Source organism: Xenia sp. Carnegie-2017, unplaced genomic scaffold (genome assembly GCF_021976095.1).
Source record: "Xenia sp. Carnegie-2017 unplaced genomic scaffold, XeniaSp_v1 HiC_scaffold_24, whole genome shotgun sequence".
NCBI lineage: Eukaryota > Metazoa > Cnidaria > Anthozoa > Malacalcyonacea > Xeniidae > Xenia > Xenia sp. Carnegie-2017.
This window is the reverse complement of record NW_025813487.1, coordinates 7,224,210-7,243,111: the sequence shown is the minus strand read 5'-3', so window position 1 is coordinate 7,243,111 and position 18,902 is coordinate 7,224,210. Positions and strand designations below refer to the sequence as shown.

At 33.4% G+C, this 18,902-nt stretch overlaps 2 protein-coding genes across 2 annotated transcripts; one reads left to right on the top strand and one right to left on the bottom strand.

Moving 5' to 3' along the window:
- The first annotated feature begins 4,177 nt into the window (after positions 1-4,177).
- LOC124451021 lies at positions 4,178-14,269 on the top strand. Its single transcript, XM_047001657.1, has 5 exons — positions 4,178-4,302; positions 10,001-10,123; positions 11,367-13,206; positions 13,356-13,392; positions 13,544-14,269. The coding sequence occupies exons 3-4, from the start codon at positions 11,476-11,478 to the stop codon at positions 13,362-13,364; spliced, it is 1,740 nt and encodes a 579-aa protein (XP_046857613.1). The 5' UTR covers positions 4,178-4,302; positions 10,001-10,123; positions 11,367-11,475; the 3' UTR covers positions 13,365-13,392; positions 13,544-14,269.
- LOC124451022 lies at positions 5,648-7,056 on the bottom strand. Its single transcript, XM_047001658.1, has one exon. The coding sequence runs from the start codon at positions 6,940-6,942 to the stop codon at positions 5,806-5,808; it is 1,137 nt and encodes a 378-aa protein (XP_046857614.1). The 5' UTR covers positions 6,943-7,056; the 3' UTR covers positions 5,648-5,805.
- Positions 14,270-18,902: the final 4,633 nt, after the last annotated feature.

Sequence of the window (18,902 nt, the reverse complement as noted above, 5' to 3'; positions counted from 1 at the left end):
CATTTGACAAATCTGGTTGTTCTTGATTCTGTCATTTTTCTTTAAGCTTGTTTACGATGTATTCCACTATGACTTTCACGAGTCAATAGATTGGCTGTCTCTCACTACATACCGTTCTCGACTACATTTTCAAACAAATAAAAAACCTTTTTACTAATTTCTATAATTTCTGACAGAGGAATCCAATCAAGTTGATGATGCCAATTCACTCCAGGAAACAAATCAAGATGAACTAAATGGACTTGAATTAATAGACCTTGAGGTCAGCAATCTCTTTGAGGACAGCAGGCAGAATATGGACTGTCATCTTGATTTTATGTCGGTTCCTCCAGAACTTTGATGACTGTAATTTGTTATGGCATGTCGAAATACAATTTGTCTTTTTACAACCATTTAAATTGTTAAAATGATCATAAATATTACATCCATATGCAATTGTTTAGCAAACTCAATAATTGGGGGAGAACTTATTCATACATGCATGTTCTGCAGAATTAAATTCTTTTTAAAATCCATTGTTTTCTATAGATTAAGACATGCATTCATAAATTTGTACCCTCCCCCCCTTCCTCATCAACGAGTTTACTACGCCCCTGTTATGAAATAGACAGAGTAAATTAGAACATAAATAGAATATTTTTATCATTAGTCCATAGTAAAATGTAGACTTACTCAAGTAAGTTAATTAAGGTTCAAATATCGTCACGTCCAATATAATGCCAATGTCATTAATAGGAAAGTACATACAGGTTAGAGATATTATGGGGAAAAACAACTTGATATTTTTTGTATCCAATAATTTCTAGTCAAATAAGGAGGGGCGCCCTATCTGTTGTAACCAAAAAAGTTTTTTGTTGTCAATAATTTATTGGAATTGTCAAGTTTAGCCGAGAAGGTCATTAAATATTCAAATTCAATAACAAATTCAATAACCATTGGGAATAATCAAGCATTGTAACTGTACATTAACTTTATTCGTAAGTATGCTTAACATATTAGTCAATGGGCAAGGTGTAAATTGGTTATATTTAACGAAATTTTTTGTCCCTCTTTGTTTCTAAACACAGTAGATCGGGGATTCATCGTATATATTAATCACATTCTGCTTCTCCTAGCCTTGATAACGTTCTTATGTAATCAACACCTTGGTCCTTTATGCTTTTAATTCATGGAAAAAGCGTTTTTGAAAAAAAATTTTCAAAGATGTTGCTATTTCATACAGCAAGTAACATAATTACTTTAAAAAGTTATCTATAAAATGGCCATTTTCAGCCGTCTAGAGATCTGAATTTTCAAAGTTTTCTCATGATTTTGCCTCCTCTGATCATTTGCTCATCTAATCATCTAGAGCATATATTTCTTGAACTAAGAATTCTCTTTGGAAAAGAAAAATATCATGTATCACAACTTCGTAGAGCATTGTAAACCTTCGTAAGTGAGGGCCTGTGGGAATGTTAAAGTAAAATAACACGTGACATCATCAATGACATGCGTGGGCGATCAATGTGTGGTATAAATATGTCAATATAACGTCGGTCTTATCTTGTCTTTAGGGGTTTTATCTTTTTTTCGCCTCGCTTTGGCTTTGCCAATTGGCCAGTAGCTTTAGACTTTGTACAAGAAATTAGTTTTTTCTAATAAGAACTTGCTGTTCTATTATTTTCTTCTCACATTCTAAGTAGCCTTATGTCATTATCGTGAGTTACATTAAGATCTGACGACGCATTTCACCAAAGTATTTGTATAATATAAAATAAATTTTTTTACGCACGTCGTCATGGTTACAGCATGTGCCATGTGTTTTGACTTTGGAAGCCAACAACAATATTTTCGAATTTTGTTTTAAACGCTATAATTTTAAGTCGTTCGAAAGTAATTTGCTAAATTGGTGTGTGAATTATTGCCGTAAGTTCGAAGCATAAAAGTAAAACTGTAGACGAGACTTGGGCCTGTTTCATACGTCGCATTTTACATGAGCCAAATACATTTAAAAGATAATGAGGAATTTTATCTCTTTTCTTTTGCCTCTAATGCATTCGGCGTAGGGTTAAATGAAGAGCTTTGAATGTTGATGTGAGCACTTAAGGATAAAAGGTTAGGTAAATCTTTTAAATGGAGCTCATACATTTGATGTCTATTCAAAATTAACGAGTCATTATATTATACATAGAAATGGCTACTTGCTACAAACAGCACCCTTTTCTGAGGGCTTGCAGTGAGTCAAGAACAGGTCAGTCTGCATCTAAGTCTAAAGTAAATAGTGAAACTACTGTCAAGTAATCATAAATGATCACAGGAAAGGATTTACGGAGGGTCGTAAAGCTAGGGATGTACACCCATCATAACCTTGGTTAGAGAAGGTGCAAGAGCGATGCCATTTTTCCTACAAAATGTTAATATGCAAAGTAGAGTTTCAAAAAAATATTCACCAATCTCAGCTACCCTATGTCATAGACCCATACTTGTTGTACAGCTCTATACAAATTGCAGTATTAAAGGTGCTTGCTCCTGTAGATGCCATACTATCATATCTGCTTAAGAAGCTGCATAAATTATACTGCTTTATTCAAGCTTATGGGCATGGTTGCATAAAATATTTCATTTTCTGGGACCAACAGGCCAATAAAAAATTTTCTTCAAAAAAACATCACATGGGAATTATCACTTATCCAATACAAAGGAAATCATTTGTATCAATCAATGGTGACATAGCTAGACAGAGAGCCCAGCCCCCTGGCAAAATTCATGGGCCCACTAAAATATATTGTTTTATTTACATTAATTACAACGACGGTTGTGGCTTTCCTCCCCTTTTATCTCCTCCCCCTTGACAGAAAATTGTGGCTACTGCAATGATATATCACTGCTGTTAAATACTATAGATGAAGGAATGACTAAGAACTGCAAAGATGACTTCATCTTACTAAGTTCTGACTTTCCGGCTTTTCTAGTCTCAACACCTCAACCTAACTATACATCACATCACACTTACACATCCACAGTAATCTTATACCTCTAACTACGTAAATAACTCTCTCTATACCTATAATTCGTTGTTAACTTCCTTATTAGTCTGAAGATGTCTTGAGTCAAGACGAAACGTCACTATTTTAATAAATTTCACAAAACCAAATTGCTTATGGCTATGTTCAGAATTATATGTTGGGCTGTAATATTTATATTGAGAATCCGTTACCCGCCTGGCACCTCACTGGCAACAATATTGATAATTTCTTATGTACATAAAAGAAAAAACATGCTCAGAAAAAGTTGTGATCTTTTATAAAAACAAGACTATAATTTACCGTAATATTTCAATTACGGTAATACTACAAAGCCATAATTTCTTCACTTACAAAAATCAACACAGAAAAGAGATTTCAGCCATAAATGAAGACCATGTGAGGTCTACCCATATTTTTTACGACATTTTATGCAATCAATCTCCAAGCTTTCTCAAATTTTCGTGCATTCTTTTGCAAAAGCAAAATGTTTCCATAGATGCGTAAAGACATTTTGAATTGAAGAACTGTTAAGCCGACCGGTGTTTTGTACCCACTCATGTACCCACTCTATCTGGTAATCTTCAGTCTCAGATTTTCAGAAAAGAAATTTGTCATGCATTCGTGATCGACACGAATACTTTTGGCATCTTCTATTGAAAATGTTTTTCTGAATCATATTGGTGACTACGTTATGCAACGTGTTGAAATGAAGAATTAGACGTTTAGGTCATATGTGGTGAGTAAAATTGTATAACACATTAATTTTGAAATGATATTGTTAGCCACTCTACTTTTGTATCAAAGTTCTTCGGTTTGGTTAAATTGTGGAATATCAGGTCCGCGGATACGCATTGAGCATGCTATAATGCCATATTAAATTCATTATGGGATGATTCCAAGTTCCGAGACAATAGAAATCAATGTTAACTCTTTCCCGGCGGACACGATAAACGGGGGACAAAGCTACGTCCACATTGAGTTTCTTGTATATAAATTTCGTTATATAAAACGTACAAAGACAAATTTACCTATGAATTTTAGCTAATACATTACAGTGTTTGTAGAGTAATAGAAACTACTACGATGCTACTATGGTATCGACATATATGGTATGAATTGTTTCGCTAGAAGCCTGGTATCTAGCGGTATCGATTACTCAGTAATCTGTAGTCGCCCATCCCTTTATTGAATATGAATTAGGAAGAGTTTGTGCAATTCTTATGTTATCATCCACAAATATTTTTCTGGCGATATATGATCATGATATCAAGGAATATTCCTTTCATCTAATATAACGGTAAGAATAAGATTTTACTTCCTTAGATGGCGACTCGAATTAATTTTATTTTATTTACCTATCTATAAGTAGAACAAAGATGGTTTGTCATTTAATATTTCTATGAACAATGATCATTGTAGTTACAGTTCAACTCTAAAACTTGTACGAAAATTGCTTTATTATTCGTGATAAGTATTTAAACATGGTTATTGTCAAACCATAAAATACAACAAACATAAACAAGATATTCAAGTTAGATTTCAAACATTGTACAGGAAATGAATATAAGTGAAGCAGAACATTAAATCACTGTGTTTAACATGATTTGTTCTTCTTCGAAAGTTATTTTTGTCATCGTTTAATCTTAAAATGATCGTTGTAGAGGGTTTTCATCACTTAGTTACGGACATCAACATATTTTGAACTTTTGATATGATAAAACTTGTTTGTTGATATGTGTTGATTTGCTACTGAAATAACATACTAAAGTCAATATTTTATATGTGTTCTTCATCTTTTATAACTGATCAATGATTGTGGATAATATGTGGTCGCTAAATATATTTTTGTTTCAAGATTTATCTATTTACTTGGATTCATTTATGTACAGGAAGATCAATAATTGTTGGGTTGGGGCTCATATTAATTTATGAATATGATATGTTTTTATTCTTCAGTTGCTAGCTATTTCATGTAGTTTGCCAATTTTTTTTAAAATAATAATCTAACCAATGAAAAATGGTTTTGGTCATAGCCGTACAGATTCTTACATCTTTTACACAATTTTGAGTCAACTCGCATAAAAATTATGTCCTCCAATTTTTCATTTGTTTTCTTATTACAATGTTTAGTTGACCATTTTTATTGCTTTCATCACTTTTGTTGACTTCTTGACACACTCCCTTTTTTAGCAAGAAAAACTGTGTCAGGACTGTAGGATGATTGTTAAGGTACTCATTCCCCTTAGAAGTAAATTTTTTTAATTCTGATGATTGGCAGCCAAAAATAACAGTATTAGAAAGTTCATACTCGTACAAATCGCATCACTCTAATTTTTTTGTCATAACTCATTAATTATGCTAATTAACCAACATGGCGGCTAATTAATTACCATTAAATTAGTCTCACGGCAAACATGATAACTCAAGTTCTATTCGTAACTATGAGACATACAATATATATTTGGGAAGCTTATAACCTGGGCTAGTGCATGACACTCTTGGATTTTTGGAAACTATTTTTTAGAAAAAAAAATTTGAGAAAAACTGAAAATATTAGAAATTTTTGACTCTAATTAAGAGATCAACATTCAATTAGTCATCATTAAAGATAAATACAAAAATTTAAAGAGTGTCAAGCACTAAAATAGTTCATTTGCTTTTCACACACAAAATTTTAGCCTAATACTATTAATAATAAAGAAGTTATGGTGTCACAAAGATAGTCCTCTTTGCCGAAATCATGAAAGTAAGAAATTGTTATTTAAAGTTATAGTTGTGTTTTAATGACCTTAAAACTGCCTCAGAAATGACCAGGTTCATAAGTTACACCTTCTTTGTCTTTAGCATCATCTATATGTTTTTTTCTTAAATGCCTGCGCACTTTTCTTCTTTTTTTCACCTTTTCAGAGCTCATTTTGACTGAGAGGTTGATGCGATCCCGATCGCAATCATGAGCTCCCTTACTGGCAAACAAACCGGGTACTATGTCCAATTCAGTTAGCATCTTTAACAAGGAAATGTCCCCATCATTGAACTTGAGTATAGCCAAGTAAGTGGCTAGAGCAACAGTTTCTTGTTCCACATAAATTGTCTTAGGGCACCGATCCCAGATAAGACCATTCAGACACTCGTTTACATTCTGGGTCAACCCGTGTGTGCATTTCGACAACAAGCTAGGGTTGCTGAGATTATCTAATATGGGCTCTATTAGCTCTACAATGCAATCAGGAATACCATTCTTATGTACATATGTCTCTTTATCTCTCTGGTAACCACACCAACTGTCACTTCCAATAGGGCAAAGCTGATGGCGGGGTTTTTCATTTGTTGAGGCTACATGAAAGAGAGCTGCCTTAATCTGCTTAGCCATTTCATTTACATCATTCAGATTGTTTCTCACAGCTAAACCATAATAATTCTGAAGCATATCAATTTTTCCATCAGTAAGTCTCCCTTTTCCACTTATTCCTTTCCCATCACTCAATTTCACCCCTTTCTTCGTATTCTTTAATTTCCTTAGACGACTTCCCACCCTCTTTTGAACATGCCCGATACATTCTAACTTTTTAGGAGTGCACTCTTCTCCATATGGTTTTCTTTCAACAATACTATTGTACGTAGCAGAATCTCCATCACCAAGCATACTGGTGTACTTTAAGCCTCTGGTGTTAACCGATCTTTCAAAAATCTTCACTGCTCCCGATGATTCCATGTTATTTGCACTCCCTTTATGGTTGATCTTACAATTATGTGATGCTTTCCATGAATGGTACCTGGGATCACTTTGCTTTTTCCCCCACTTCAAACATTGTTGACACTTGTCTGACAGCACCTCAACATCTATGCACTTCTTGGGTCCAAGGAAATAGCTGTTACGATTCCATTGTGCGAAGCATGCCCCCTTTTCTGCCAAGTACCATCCATTGAAATACCACATTCTCCATTGCTGTTGACTTCTCTCACCTTCAAAGCACTGGTTAGCATACTATCATTTGCCAACTGTTTGACAGCAGGCAATAGCTTCTTATTTTGAATCTTTGTAAACACACGACGAGTAGGTGGAGCTGGCATATTCATTATTTTGCAGAAGGTGACCATTGCTGCATGTCCTCGTCCAATTTCTCTGAATGCCAACACAGTTCTAACATTCATTTCGTGGGAATAACCTTGCTTCTTCGATGTAGTGAAACAGTATTTCCAGCCACATTTTTCTGCATTACATTGCAAAACAATGTAATGTGAGAAGCCATTCTTTTTCTTGATGTCGACATGAGAACTTACATTGCCATCACATTCTGGGCATTTTAGCAACTCGTCAAATACCCCAAACAGCAAGGACAAGTCCATAAATATTGTACCTTCTCTCAATATACCAATAGGCGAAGAAAATGATCCATAATTTGCACTAGGCGTGCCGATTTTAACTCCAGAAGGCCCCTCACTAACATCATCTTCACCGCCGGCGCAGCCATGTTTGGGCATCTTGGCATTTTTTGATGGGGGAGTTCGAACCGCTTTTCTCTTTCTATTTCGCAAATTTCCCATTTTTTAAACAAAATATAATCCAAATACAACAGGGTTAGTTATAGAACACTAAGAAACCAAGTTTTCGCAGTAAAAATACAAAATTTCAACCGTTTAAACCAGACTTCGAATCAGAGGACAATCACTGTGCTCGCTTTGGACAAAGATTGTCCGTTACTATGGTGTCCAAATTGGACCAATCAAAAGCAGCTAGGAGAAAAGGCTTTGAAAATACATCCACCAAAAGAAGAATTCAAAAAAATTATTTACGGAGGCTTTTATCATAAGAAAAAGTTGCTAGAAAGTGGTTGCTAAGGCGTTGTCAAGGGGAAAAATTATGGAAGGATGATTTCAAAAGTCTTTTCCACATAAAAATATACCTCCTAGATAAAAACAAACTATGTAATCTTAAAATACAGTATCCCAACTACCTAGAACATCAAAAAAAATTTTTTTGAAAAAATCTTAAAAATTTGTCTTTGTAAGGGGAATGAGTACCTTAATTTGGAGATCATATTATGTATGCATAATATAGGCTACATGTGTTAAGTTCCTTTGAAAACCATTGTTGTCTAGGGATAATTACATCCAAATGTTTATGCCACCCCAACCACAGTAAAGAGAATATACAGTAGGACCACTTTCTGTGCAACTTTCTGCTGTATATATAATTATATTACTGGGTGTAGTTTGCCAGCTCAGTGCACCTATTGGTCAAAAAATGGTAGTGTCTGACTGCCACTATGGTAATCACTTGCGGAATAAGATATGCATGGCACAAAAATATTCAATGCAATCTACTGTATGTTCTCTATAAAATTGAACTATATTACATTATGTCCTTGTGTACTATATTACATTATGTACTATATTACATTATGTACTATATTACATTATGTACTATATTACATTGTGTACTATATTACATTATGTACTATATTACATTATGTCCATTATGTCCTTGTCCTAATTACATTATGTCTTCCTTAGGTCCTAAGTCTTGAATGAAGTATTAGTCCAAATAAATTACACCTGCTCATTTTTTTATCATAATACCTTCTAAACAATGATAATGGTTATGAATTTTTAAAGAATAAAGTTTTCAGTGGTGTAGCCAGACTGATAAAAATTTTAGTCCTTCTATGTACGTTTTTATATTCTTTTACTGTGAAAATAATAGGCATTTTACCTTGTGAGTCTTAAAGTGTCCCTTCCACCAAAAAACTATTTTAGCAATATCAAATCTGTCGATGATTCTAAGCCTCGTTAAGGGAAACATTTTGAATTTTGTTTAAATTGTTTGATTTTTGTAAAAGCGTTAAATTCACTAAAATCGTATATTCTTGTGAACCATGTCCGTGATAATGAGGAGTCTGAAACTAGCTAATTTTCTGACGTCATCCAAGGTACTCGTGTTACACGAGTCGTGTATTCAATTGCTATCAAGGCAATGCTGACTGAGGCACAACGTAAGTCTATAAGCGTCGAAAAGCATTGCCTTTGCACTAGTAAAAGCAGAAAAATGGTAAATAATTACGTTGCAGACAATTGTACGAATGAGTCATGCCTTTGATCTCGTATGAGTCTTCACACTATGCCTTATAATGATAAAAGGCCCGAGGCCAAGCGAAGACCGAATATCTGGGTTTTAAAGCAAAGCGCCTTTTTTAGCCTTCCAGTGCTTGAACACTTTGTTCGGCTCGATTAAAACCAGAGGATTTGGAGCGTCAGTTTAATTGTTTGCCGAATCAAAAGAACGCTAATTTTTCAGGGCTTAAAATAGATGAAATTAGAACTTGTGTCTTTCCGACCTTCCAGGCTTTGGAGTCAAAATCCGAATCATCGCTCAAGTTTCATTGCTTTCGGAGTTTTCTGTCACGTATCCCGGAATAAAGTTTTTGTCAGAATTATCTGACTGATTTTAATTTATTGCTTTCTTCGCAAGACATATAATTAAACAGCGTGAAAGAATGTATATGTTTAATAAAAGCTAAATATGCCCGAATGCTGACTGTATTGGATGACGTCAAAGTACCTTCTATTGCCAGTCTCTTTTGTATTATAGAAAACGACGGCGTTGGGCCAAAAATGCACAACTTCAAGATGCTATAAAAGCTTGTTGTTTTGACCAAATTTCTCAAATTTTTCCTCAGAAAGGCTTAAAATCATAGACAGTTGCACAAAGCGTGGATAACACTATTCGTCGGATAGTAAAATTTTCAAACTTGTAGAAAAAGGTGTTTACATGTTCCTTAGGGGAAAGAAATTTTTGTAATCTTTGAAGCAATGTTTTATTTCAATAATTGCTCAGTTCAAATCACATATTATTCCCTTTTAAGAGATTTTGTAAAAGTTCAAAACAATTTGCCATCTAATGGATAAAACTACTCTGCCTTCTTGTAACCGGCCGCAGGTTTTCCTTTATAATCACAATGAATTTGTACGATAAAAGTCTTACCTACTTTTTTCAGCTAACATTGACATGGGGTCTGTCTTGAGCTCTAAAAAGAAAATTAATGGTTTTAAGTTGATGAGATTAATTGTTGATGTTGGTGGAGAAGCTTTAAGAATAACATTGAGGAAACAACTGTCAGGTACTGATTTATTTTATGTTTTAAATGACACAGCAAACTATGATAAACTTTTGTTGCTAAAAGATAAGCAAATAAAGCAACATCAATGGGATCTACTGTATCCTCCTCCTCCAATATTACCAAATGAAAATAAGTTTGACATTACTTTACTTTGTATTCTCCTGCGTAATATTTGTGGCTTAAAACCACCACGTGATCCAATATGGACGTCAGTAAATGACCCCACTGATTATTCAACTGAAGCAGATATTACCCGTATCAGGTTGTTTCGTAATGGTCGTTTTGCTCACTTACCTAGCACTTCAGTAAGCTCTGATGAATTTGAAAATCATTGGCTGGAAGTAAGGGAACCATTAGTTCGTTTAGGAATAAGTCAGGAAGAAATAGATAGATTGAAAAATGGGTTGTTTGGTATTGAAGAATATAAAAGAATTTTGAGAGAATGGGATAGATTAAAGAGCGATTTAACTGATATTAAAACTGAGCAGAGAGGTATTAAGAGAACAGTGGAGGGTGTAGAGAAAGATTTACAACAGGTAAAAGATTTTGTCTCAGTAATGAAAGACGAAGTACATGAAATACGACATCACCCTCACTTAGTTCCAGAAGAAGATATTTTGACAAAAAACCTTGTTAGCTGTAACTTTGAAAGTGAAATTAGACATCATTATGAAAGATATTTGCATGGAACACGGGAATGGGTTTTTAAAGAGTTTTTAGCTTGGTTCGAAGACGACAGTTCTCAAAATCGTGCATTTGTTATTTCTGCTGTTGCTGGCATGGGAAAGTCTGTAATTGCAGCTACTTTATGTAAGCGTTATCCAGAAAATTTGACTGCAGTTCATTTCTTTCAACACAACAACAGTCGTTACAATAAAGCCAATGTACTTCTTCAATCTTTAGCGATGCAAGTTAGTCGTAAGTTTCCTTCTTACCAACAACTTCTTGTGAAAAAACTTTCGGGTCAACTTTGTGAGCCTCTGAATAACATGAATGTTGAAGGATTATTTTCCCTTCTTTTTACTGAGTTGTTTTATAATATCTCCGAAGTTCCCAATCGAATGTTAGTTGTGCTTGATGCTCTTGATGAATGTGGTTATTCAGAAAGAGATGACCTTGCTAATTTGATTGCTAATCACTTGCACAAACTTCCGAATTGTTTTCGATTTGTAATTACAACCCGACCTAACGAAGTTGCTTTGAATAAGTTCGAAAAATTAAATCCACTGTTCATTAATTGTAGCGATGATCGCAATTTAGAGGATATTAAATTATTGATTGAAAAAAGAATCGGCTCTACTGGCAGCCTATCTGATGTTAAAAACATATTGGCAGAAAAAGCTGACGGACTTATGTTGCTTGCATCACTTCTTAGCAGCGAAGTCAAAAATCAGGATTTGTTGAAAGGCTCCATACCAAAAGATCTCAATGAATATTACAAAATTTGTATAACAAGATTAAGTAAGGAATTAGATATCAGTAACGAAAAGTTTCAGTCAATTTTAAATGCTTTGGCTGTTGCTAAAGAACCTCTTCCTTGGGAAATGATCGATGACGTTCTTTGTTTGAATTCAAATTACATATCACTTCAGGTTAGAGAGATTATCTCTTGTCTGTTTGTTACCAATGGAGAAGGATGTGTTTCGTTTTTTCACAAATCTTTAAATGATTGGTTGTTGGATGGTCGAAAACATATTTACTCAGTAAAAACTCCCTGTGGTCATCGACTTGTTTTAGATATTTGTTTAAAATCTTTGGATAACCTCAAAGCCGAAGGTGTAAACTATGACGTCATTAAACATGCGTCAGTGAGATATTCAGTCAAATATTGGTTGCTTCATATACTTGCTATTTCTGATAATGAATGTATCGTTGAAAATGTTGGTAAATATCTTGTTGACTTGGAAGTTTTAGTTGCTTCCATGCTGGTTGACTCACGTCGTACTTTTGAAAATTTTAAATTATTCATCGCACATGATGTTTACTTTAATATTTCTGAGGACATTCGATTGTTATTTAATGAAGTTTATTCTGTAATGACGTACTTTCACAATAAAGTATTTTTTTTGCAAAACGTTGCCACCAACGTCAATGATCTGTCGTCTCAAGCCACCACAATGCTTCAAACACGTTTCAAAGACTCACCATATCTAGAGTGCAAAGACACGGGTTTTGTAAAGGCTCGATTATTACGTTTAATTCGAAATTTGAAGTCTGTTGATGTTTCACGAAATCATGATTACGTCGTCTGTGGTTATGAAGGATTCATCGTGCAACTTTTTTCATTGAGAACAAACAGATGTTTATGGATAAAAAATATTGCTGGTCAGTTTAAGCAATATGAGGAGGGAGACTTTAGCGTTGTCTTTCATCCATTCGAAGATTTGATTTTTGCTTCCCAGCTTGATAAGATAATAGATATTAATGGTAGAATTTCTTCCAGTCCTTTCCATTGTGATGATTGTACTTCTAAGTTCTTTACCAACAAATGTTTTTCTAAGGATAAGTACACAATGGTCACTAGTTACAAAGATACTTTGACAGTATGGGACGTTGAGAAAGGTGAGAAGGAACGCAGTATTAGATGTAATAATGTGAGCTCACTGTGTTTTTCTAATTCTGGAAGATATTTGTGTGTCATTGAGGAAAGAAAAATGGTTCAAATATTTGATGTAGCGAATAATTATGAAACATTCTTTTACGACGATCATTTACCGTCTGGTAATTTAAGTAAGTCTGGTGTTTTGTTCACTGTTGGTCTTCATTCTTGGTGTTATTACGGGTGTGAAAAATTCTATGTGAATCCCACTGGTGAGAAACTTCCTGACTTGAATCATGATCTGCATTTTTTGCCGCATCCTCTTGATCCTTTCGATGACAACATATCTAGCTTTTCCTTTATTAGAGTAGCAACGTATTATTTTATTTTGAATAACGACAATGTTCTTTTCTTTGAATACGGATATGACTGTTATCTTTATTCAATACCACGTGCATTTTTTACTAACAGTTACAGTTTTTATAACGAGAAATTTTGCTCAAATGGAAAATTTCTGTATCGGAGCAATGAAGAAAAATCAAGGATAATTATATACAATCTCAACACATTTGACTTTGTTGTCAAGGAATGTTTTGTTAGTGACATGGTTGCTGTAGAAAATGGAGTTATTTTGCTTACGGCAAAAAATATTCCTGAGCTTTGGAATAATGATTTGACCAAACTTGTTTATAGTTTCGATGAACTAAAAGGTACAAAAAAAATTTTTGAGGTGAGTGATGTATTATTTACTTGTCAAAAAACTGATTCTTTAGTGTTTTTAAATGTTGAAAACAAGCGAAAAGAAATATCAGTGAATTTTGAAAATTATCGAAATGTGCACGTATTTGCATGTAGCTCTAAGTATCACGTGTTTGCTGAAGTTGAATTTAAGGATCAGATAATTTACTGTATGTGGCATGAAGACAAACTGGTTAATGGTTGGGATGACGTTATTAAAGAGGAAAGCGCCAATTTAATCGCCGACAAATTCTTCGGAGAGTACCTGGGTGATATGACTCGCTGTATAACTTACGCTGCTTTTTCACCTTCAGCAGATAAGTTAGCAATAAGTTACATGAATGTGTATGTGAAAGTATTTGACGTTGAAAACATACAAATTATTTACAGTTTTACTGAATATTTTATTTGTCAAAACTTTTTCTTTCTTGATGATAGGTATATACTTAGTGATAGGTTTGATTTGATTGATTTGAAATATTTTAAGATTGTTACATTATTTCGCCCGCCTGTGCGTATAGATCCAGAAACTTCTTATTTCTGTCTTAAACGCAAACTTGCTTTAGTTTTTTGTTCCTCAAGGATCCCGTTACAGTGCTTAAAAATCATCTTGCCACGTGGATAAGTTTGATCTTTGATGATAAAATTTCTCACCATTTTGGATAATGACTGTATTATCTTTAAAAAACAATCTTGTTCAGTTTTTATGCATGATCCCTATCATTGTTGACATTTGAATTAATGTCCGTTTGCGTATGATTTTATGAAACGACCTTTGTCTAAGTTTCATTGTTCTGTACAGAGACCGCAGTGTACGATAATGTCAACATTGAGAGAGATCATGTATAAAAGCTTAAGTTAATCAATTATAGATGAAAATTCAATGACAATAAAGACAAACCATAAACACAAATGATTTCGTGTCTAAGATAATAATTTTCCTTGCACAAGAAAATAATTTTATTGACTTTTATCTCATCACACAAACATATAAAATGAAAACTATTGTTAGTTATTGTACCATAGGTCATATTTTGTTTATATCTACACCACGTAAACATATAATTTTCATGCAAATGTATTCAGTGTAGGCTGGTTTTAATATTGCACGTTTTTCGATATTCTTTTACACCAAAAACAAGTTACTAATTAAATCAATACTTGCACTGAAATAATTTCTTAATACTTTTTAATTATTGCATTTTGATATAAAAAATATCTATTTGTTAAGTTTTTATGAGAGACAAAGGTAGCCCAATTGTTTCTTCGGTTGTAAGATTATTTTCATCTTTATCAAATTGAAAAACGTAAATTTTTAATAAAACAATGGTATCTTTGCTATTTTTTGAAGAAAAACTACAAATTTGGCTGTCTTTGTCATTGACTGTTAAAAAGTAAATCGTAAACTCGACAAGAAAAGACTTATGATTGAGGTTTATCATCGTGATAAACAATTTAACCATTGAGATGGAACACTCCAAACCATGTGTTATTGTACAAACAGGAAAAGTTAACAAAAGTCAAAGAAAGTTTTTCAATATAGAGAGAAAGAAAACAAACCACAATGTTGCATATCGAAGGATGTTTAATGACAAGTTTTTCACTTTTAATGAAAAATCGATATCAAGCATTGTTAAAGTTTGAACACTTTTAATTTGTGAATCGATACTTTAGGGGATTTTTTTAACAATCAGTGGACATATTGCAAGTTACTTTGCCAAAGTTTGATATGTTTATTAGGCTTGCCTATAAAATTCCATCGTCTACTCCTAATTCAAACGATAATACAAGAAGGAGAAGCTTTACTTCAGGAAGTGACGTAAAGAAAGAAATTGCAAATTTTTATACCCTGGTTCTCTGTGGATTTATTGTTTTACTTTGTAACGTCACCCAGGTCACGTGTTCATTGAAATGTCATCTGTTGTCAAAATTGGAAGATATGAACTTTTACATTTTTAAAATGGTGAAGCTGGTTGTTCACTTTGTTCACTTTTTATCAAAATGAAACGTAAAAATTATCATCTCATGTGGACGTTTTGATGTGAACATAACGCATAAGTAATCATGAGAGTGAATAAAAAGAATTTGATTTTATTACATTGTGGCTATTGGAGATGGCTAAAGGGAATTTTTTGCTGCATCTATAATTGAAGCTGCTTCTTGATACAAACACACTGTCATTGTGAATATTATGACATTTGATTGCCTTTGCGCATGCTCTTAAGTATATATGTACTTGATACGATAACCTGTGTGATATGATTTAAGATCTCAACATCAACATGTCATGAAAATTCAAAGCAAACGTCAACTATGGATGGTTGTACAATAAAAGTGATCAGTTTAGTTCATGTAAATGGTCAACAAATTCACAACTAAAGTAACTTCAACATCTAACAACTACATCAAGTTATGAGAATGAAAAATATGGCAAAATTTCAACGTCTTTCTTTTTCGAGATGTCATATTTCTAAATCCACTGTGTTTTATTTTTTATGTAGGGAACAACTTTATATCATTAAATTTATTTCATATTGTTGTGTATATATCTACGTATAGTTAATAGATATCTTTCATAACAACTCATAAACGGACATCTACCGTAAACAGACATTAGGTCGTGGTCTCAAGGATGTCCGTTTACGAGTAGCTTGACTGTATGCAGACTTTTCATTACTGCACATTTTCTTTACGCTTCTTGATTTTCTTTTGCTTTTTAAATTTTAAATGCTAAATAAATGAATCCCACATAACTCAACACCATTTTTTAGAGTAATATTACTTTTCCTTCTGCCATGTGAAGATTACTTGTGCTTTAGAAAAGGAGGTGTCGTAAAAATACCAATTTTTAAAATAAGCATTCAATAGTTGTATAATGACTTTCACTCACATTCAGCGACATTATTTGTTGGTAATTGTCATCTTTTAAAGAAAGTTGAAAAATACCCACATTTTATCAAAACAGAACAATTACAGTTGCTATTTTAAAGACTGGTTGGGATTTATTCATTTAGCACTTGTAGAAAATATTTAGAGAGAAACTTTCTTTTTGCGCAGTGTTTTGTTGAACTTTGTTTTTTAACACGTATTAACATGGTTTTATTATATTAGTATGTTAATGTTGGAAAAAATCGTTGTATAAATATGTTTTCTACAAAATTGTTACAATGTAAGTGTGTTGATCTATATACATAGTGTCTTAAATAATTTTCACGTTTGTCCACTACACCAAACCTATATTGGGACTCTCTGGAAATTAGGCTCACTATTTCCCCAGGGAGAGTACATTAAGTGTTTTGTTATAAAGGGAAAAAATCAAATTTTGACAACTGTTCAATAAAATCAAAGTCTTTCGGGGGTGGTGGAAATCGGCCGGCAAAATTTCGTTGCAAATTTCTATAATTTACCACAGCAATTTAGGTAGACTTTTTCTTTATTCTTTTTTATTAATAGTTGATTTTCGTCGCTCGAGAAACGTTTAAGCTCGAGAAACGTTTTTCAGTTTTCGGTTTGGTGGCTGTTTTATTCGTTATGATATTAAAATGAGCGGGCAACACCTTTTCACTTGTTTTGCTGGCAGGAAATCGTGCATTTATTTCAAGTCATGTGACTACTAATGAACCAATCGCAATTACTATACACAGCACCAAACAATACAATATATATAACAATACAACTTATTTATAAATAGACATAATTCAAAAGTTGATTTGTGATTTGAATGGTTTGCAGGATTCCAAATCTAAATCAAACGACTTTCATGCACATCATTAGTCTCCTAGAATTTAGTTCAGAAAAATGCACCAGTGGGACATGGTGATCAGGAATTAAATTTTCAGAATAAACTGAATTTTATAATACTGTTTTTTTATACATCCTGTATTTGTTCCTTTTTGGGAACACCCCGTATAATGTATATATGTAGGTAAAGAATGGTTCACAAGGTGAGATCATCAGCTACAATTACATCTTTTACACGTAGAATCTTATCAATTCTCTTACATTAAAGTTGTAGCAAACAGATACTTTAATACTAATGACTTAATAGTTTAATACGTAATTGTGATCAATAAGAATCGGACATGTTGACAGGAGCTATAATTAGGGATGAAAGTTGTGAGAAAACAAAAAAAGAACGTACGTAGAACTTAAAAGTGTTTGATGATACTCAGGCCTAGTTCAAACGTCGAACTTTACATGAACCGAACGCATTTAAAACAAAAGATAATGAGGAAACTCATGTCATGAAGTTCGACGTTTGAAACAGGCCTTAGATTAAAATTAAAAGATATCACAAAAACACTTCAATCTTGAAGGAAAAGTAACATTTATATGTTTTGATAAGCACCCTGAACACCATGTGATTTTTTTATTGTGTCTATAATTAATTAAAATTGTATTAGTTCTGATTTCAGGACTTTCGAACCTGTTTGAGGAAATGGCACATATGCCATGTTTCTCGTCATGGTCATTTTACCCAAAAACAGTTGAGATTACTTCCAATAAATGAAGTGAATACAAACTCATATGAGTTTTTGACTATAGCACCGTACCGAAAAATAAGAATATACAGAAGAGTCATTCGTGTCGGAACCTTTGATGTTTTTGTCGTCGCGCAAGTCGTGCCGCGCATAGTGGCCGTCATTATTCCAGCAAGTTGATTAAGGTTTTTGACTTTTTCCAAACCTATAAAATGATCCGAAGTCATTTTTTAAGTCAAAATATACTTGAATTCATTATTAAATATTGACGTCATGTAATTTTAATGGTTGTAAACAAGTGAGAAAACCTAATCATCTGGCTGGAATAATGGCCGACATGAGGACGTGTTTTACACCTGAGTGACCCTTCTGTATAATCATTCTGTGACCATACACTAGTTTCTATCTGATTTTCTCATCGTGGAATGTTTGGGTGTCAAGGAGAATTGTCTTCCTTTCAAATTTTGCCACAAGTGTTTTGCCAAATATCGACAACCTCTTTCTCATTTCCCCCGTATGTTTAAAGCTCAGTTAATTTTTCTCATGTCATGGGCGTGTATGCTACTGTACGTAAGTAAGGAACCAAGGCTGTTATACAGTGTTAAGCGCCCAGGGTGGTATATCGATTACGCACTCGTGTTTCACGCACTTTTTCCAATAAACGCTTTTCTTTTTTTTTACTCTACAGCGTACATGTACCTCGTTGCGATAACTTCCCTCTTGTCCAATAATAACTGGACTTTACGAAAAAAGGATATTCTTAAAAACAAAGGGCGAAGGAAAGAGAAGATCGTCATAAATTAGATCTTACGTACTTTAATAATTTGCACAAATTCTTGTCAGCTGTTTGATTCGCTATAATACATATCTTCGTTGCAAGCACTAAAGTTGCTTTTTACTCCAAGGAATTTAAGACAACATTAAAACATGCACATGAATGCACCAGTAGGATTAACATTATGATCGAAATTATCACAATAGGTTAATTTATTACTTTGGAGTCACTTTTTCAGGAACACAA

Bases quoted from the DNA above. Each gene is read 5' to 3' on its own strand.
- LOC124451021 (XM_047001657.1), top strand. From the start codon at position 11,476: ATGTTGCTTGCATCACTTCTTAGCAGCGAAGTCAAAAATCAGGATTTG.
- LOC124451022 (XM_047001658.1), bottom strand. From the start codon at position 6,942: ATGTGGTATTTCAATGGATGGTACTTGGCAGAAAAGGGGGCATGCTTC.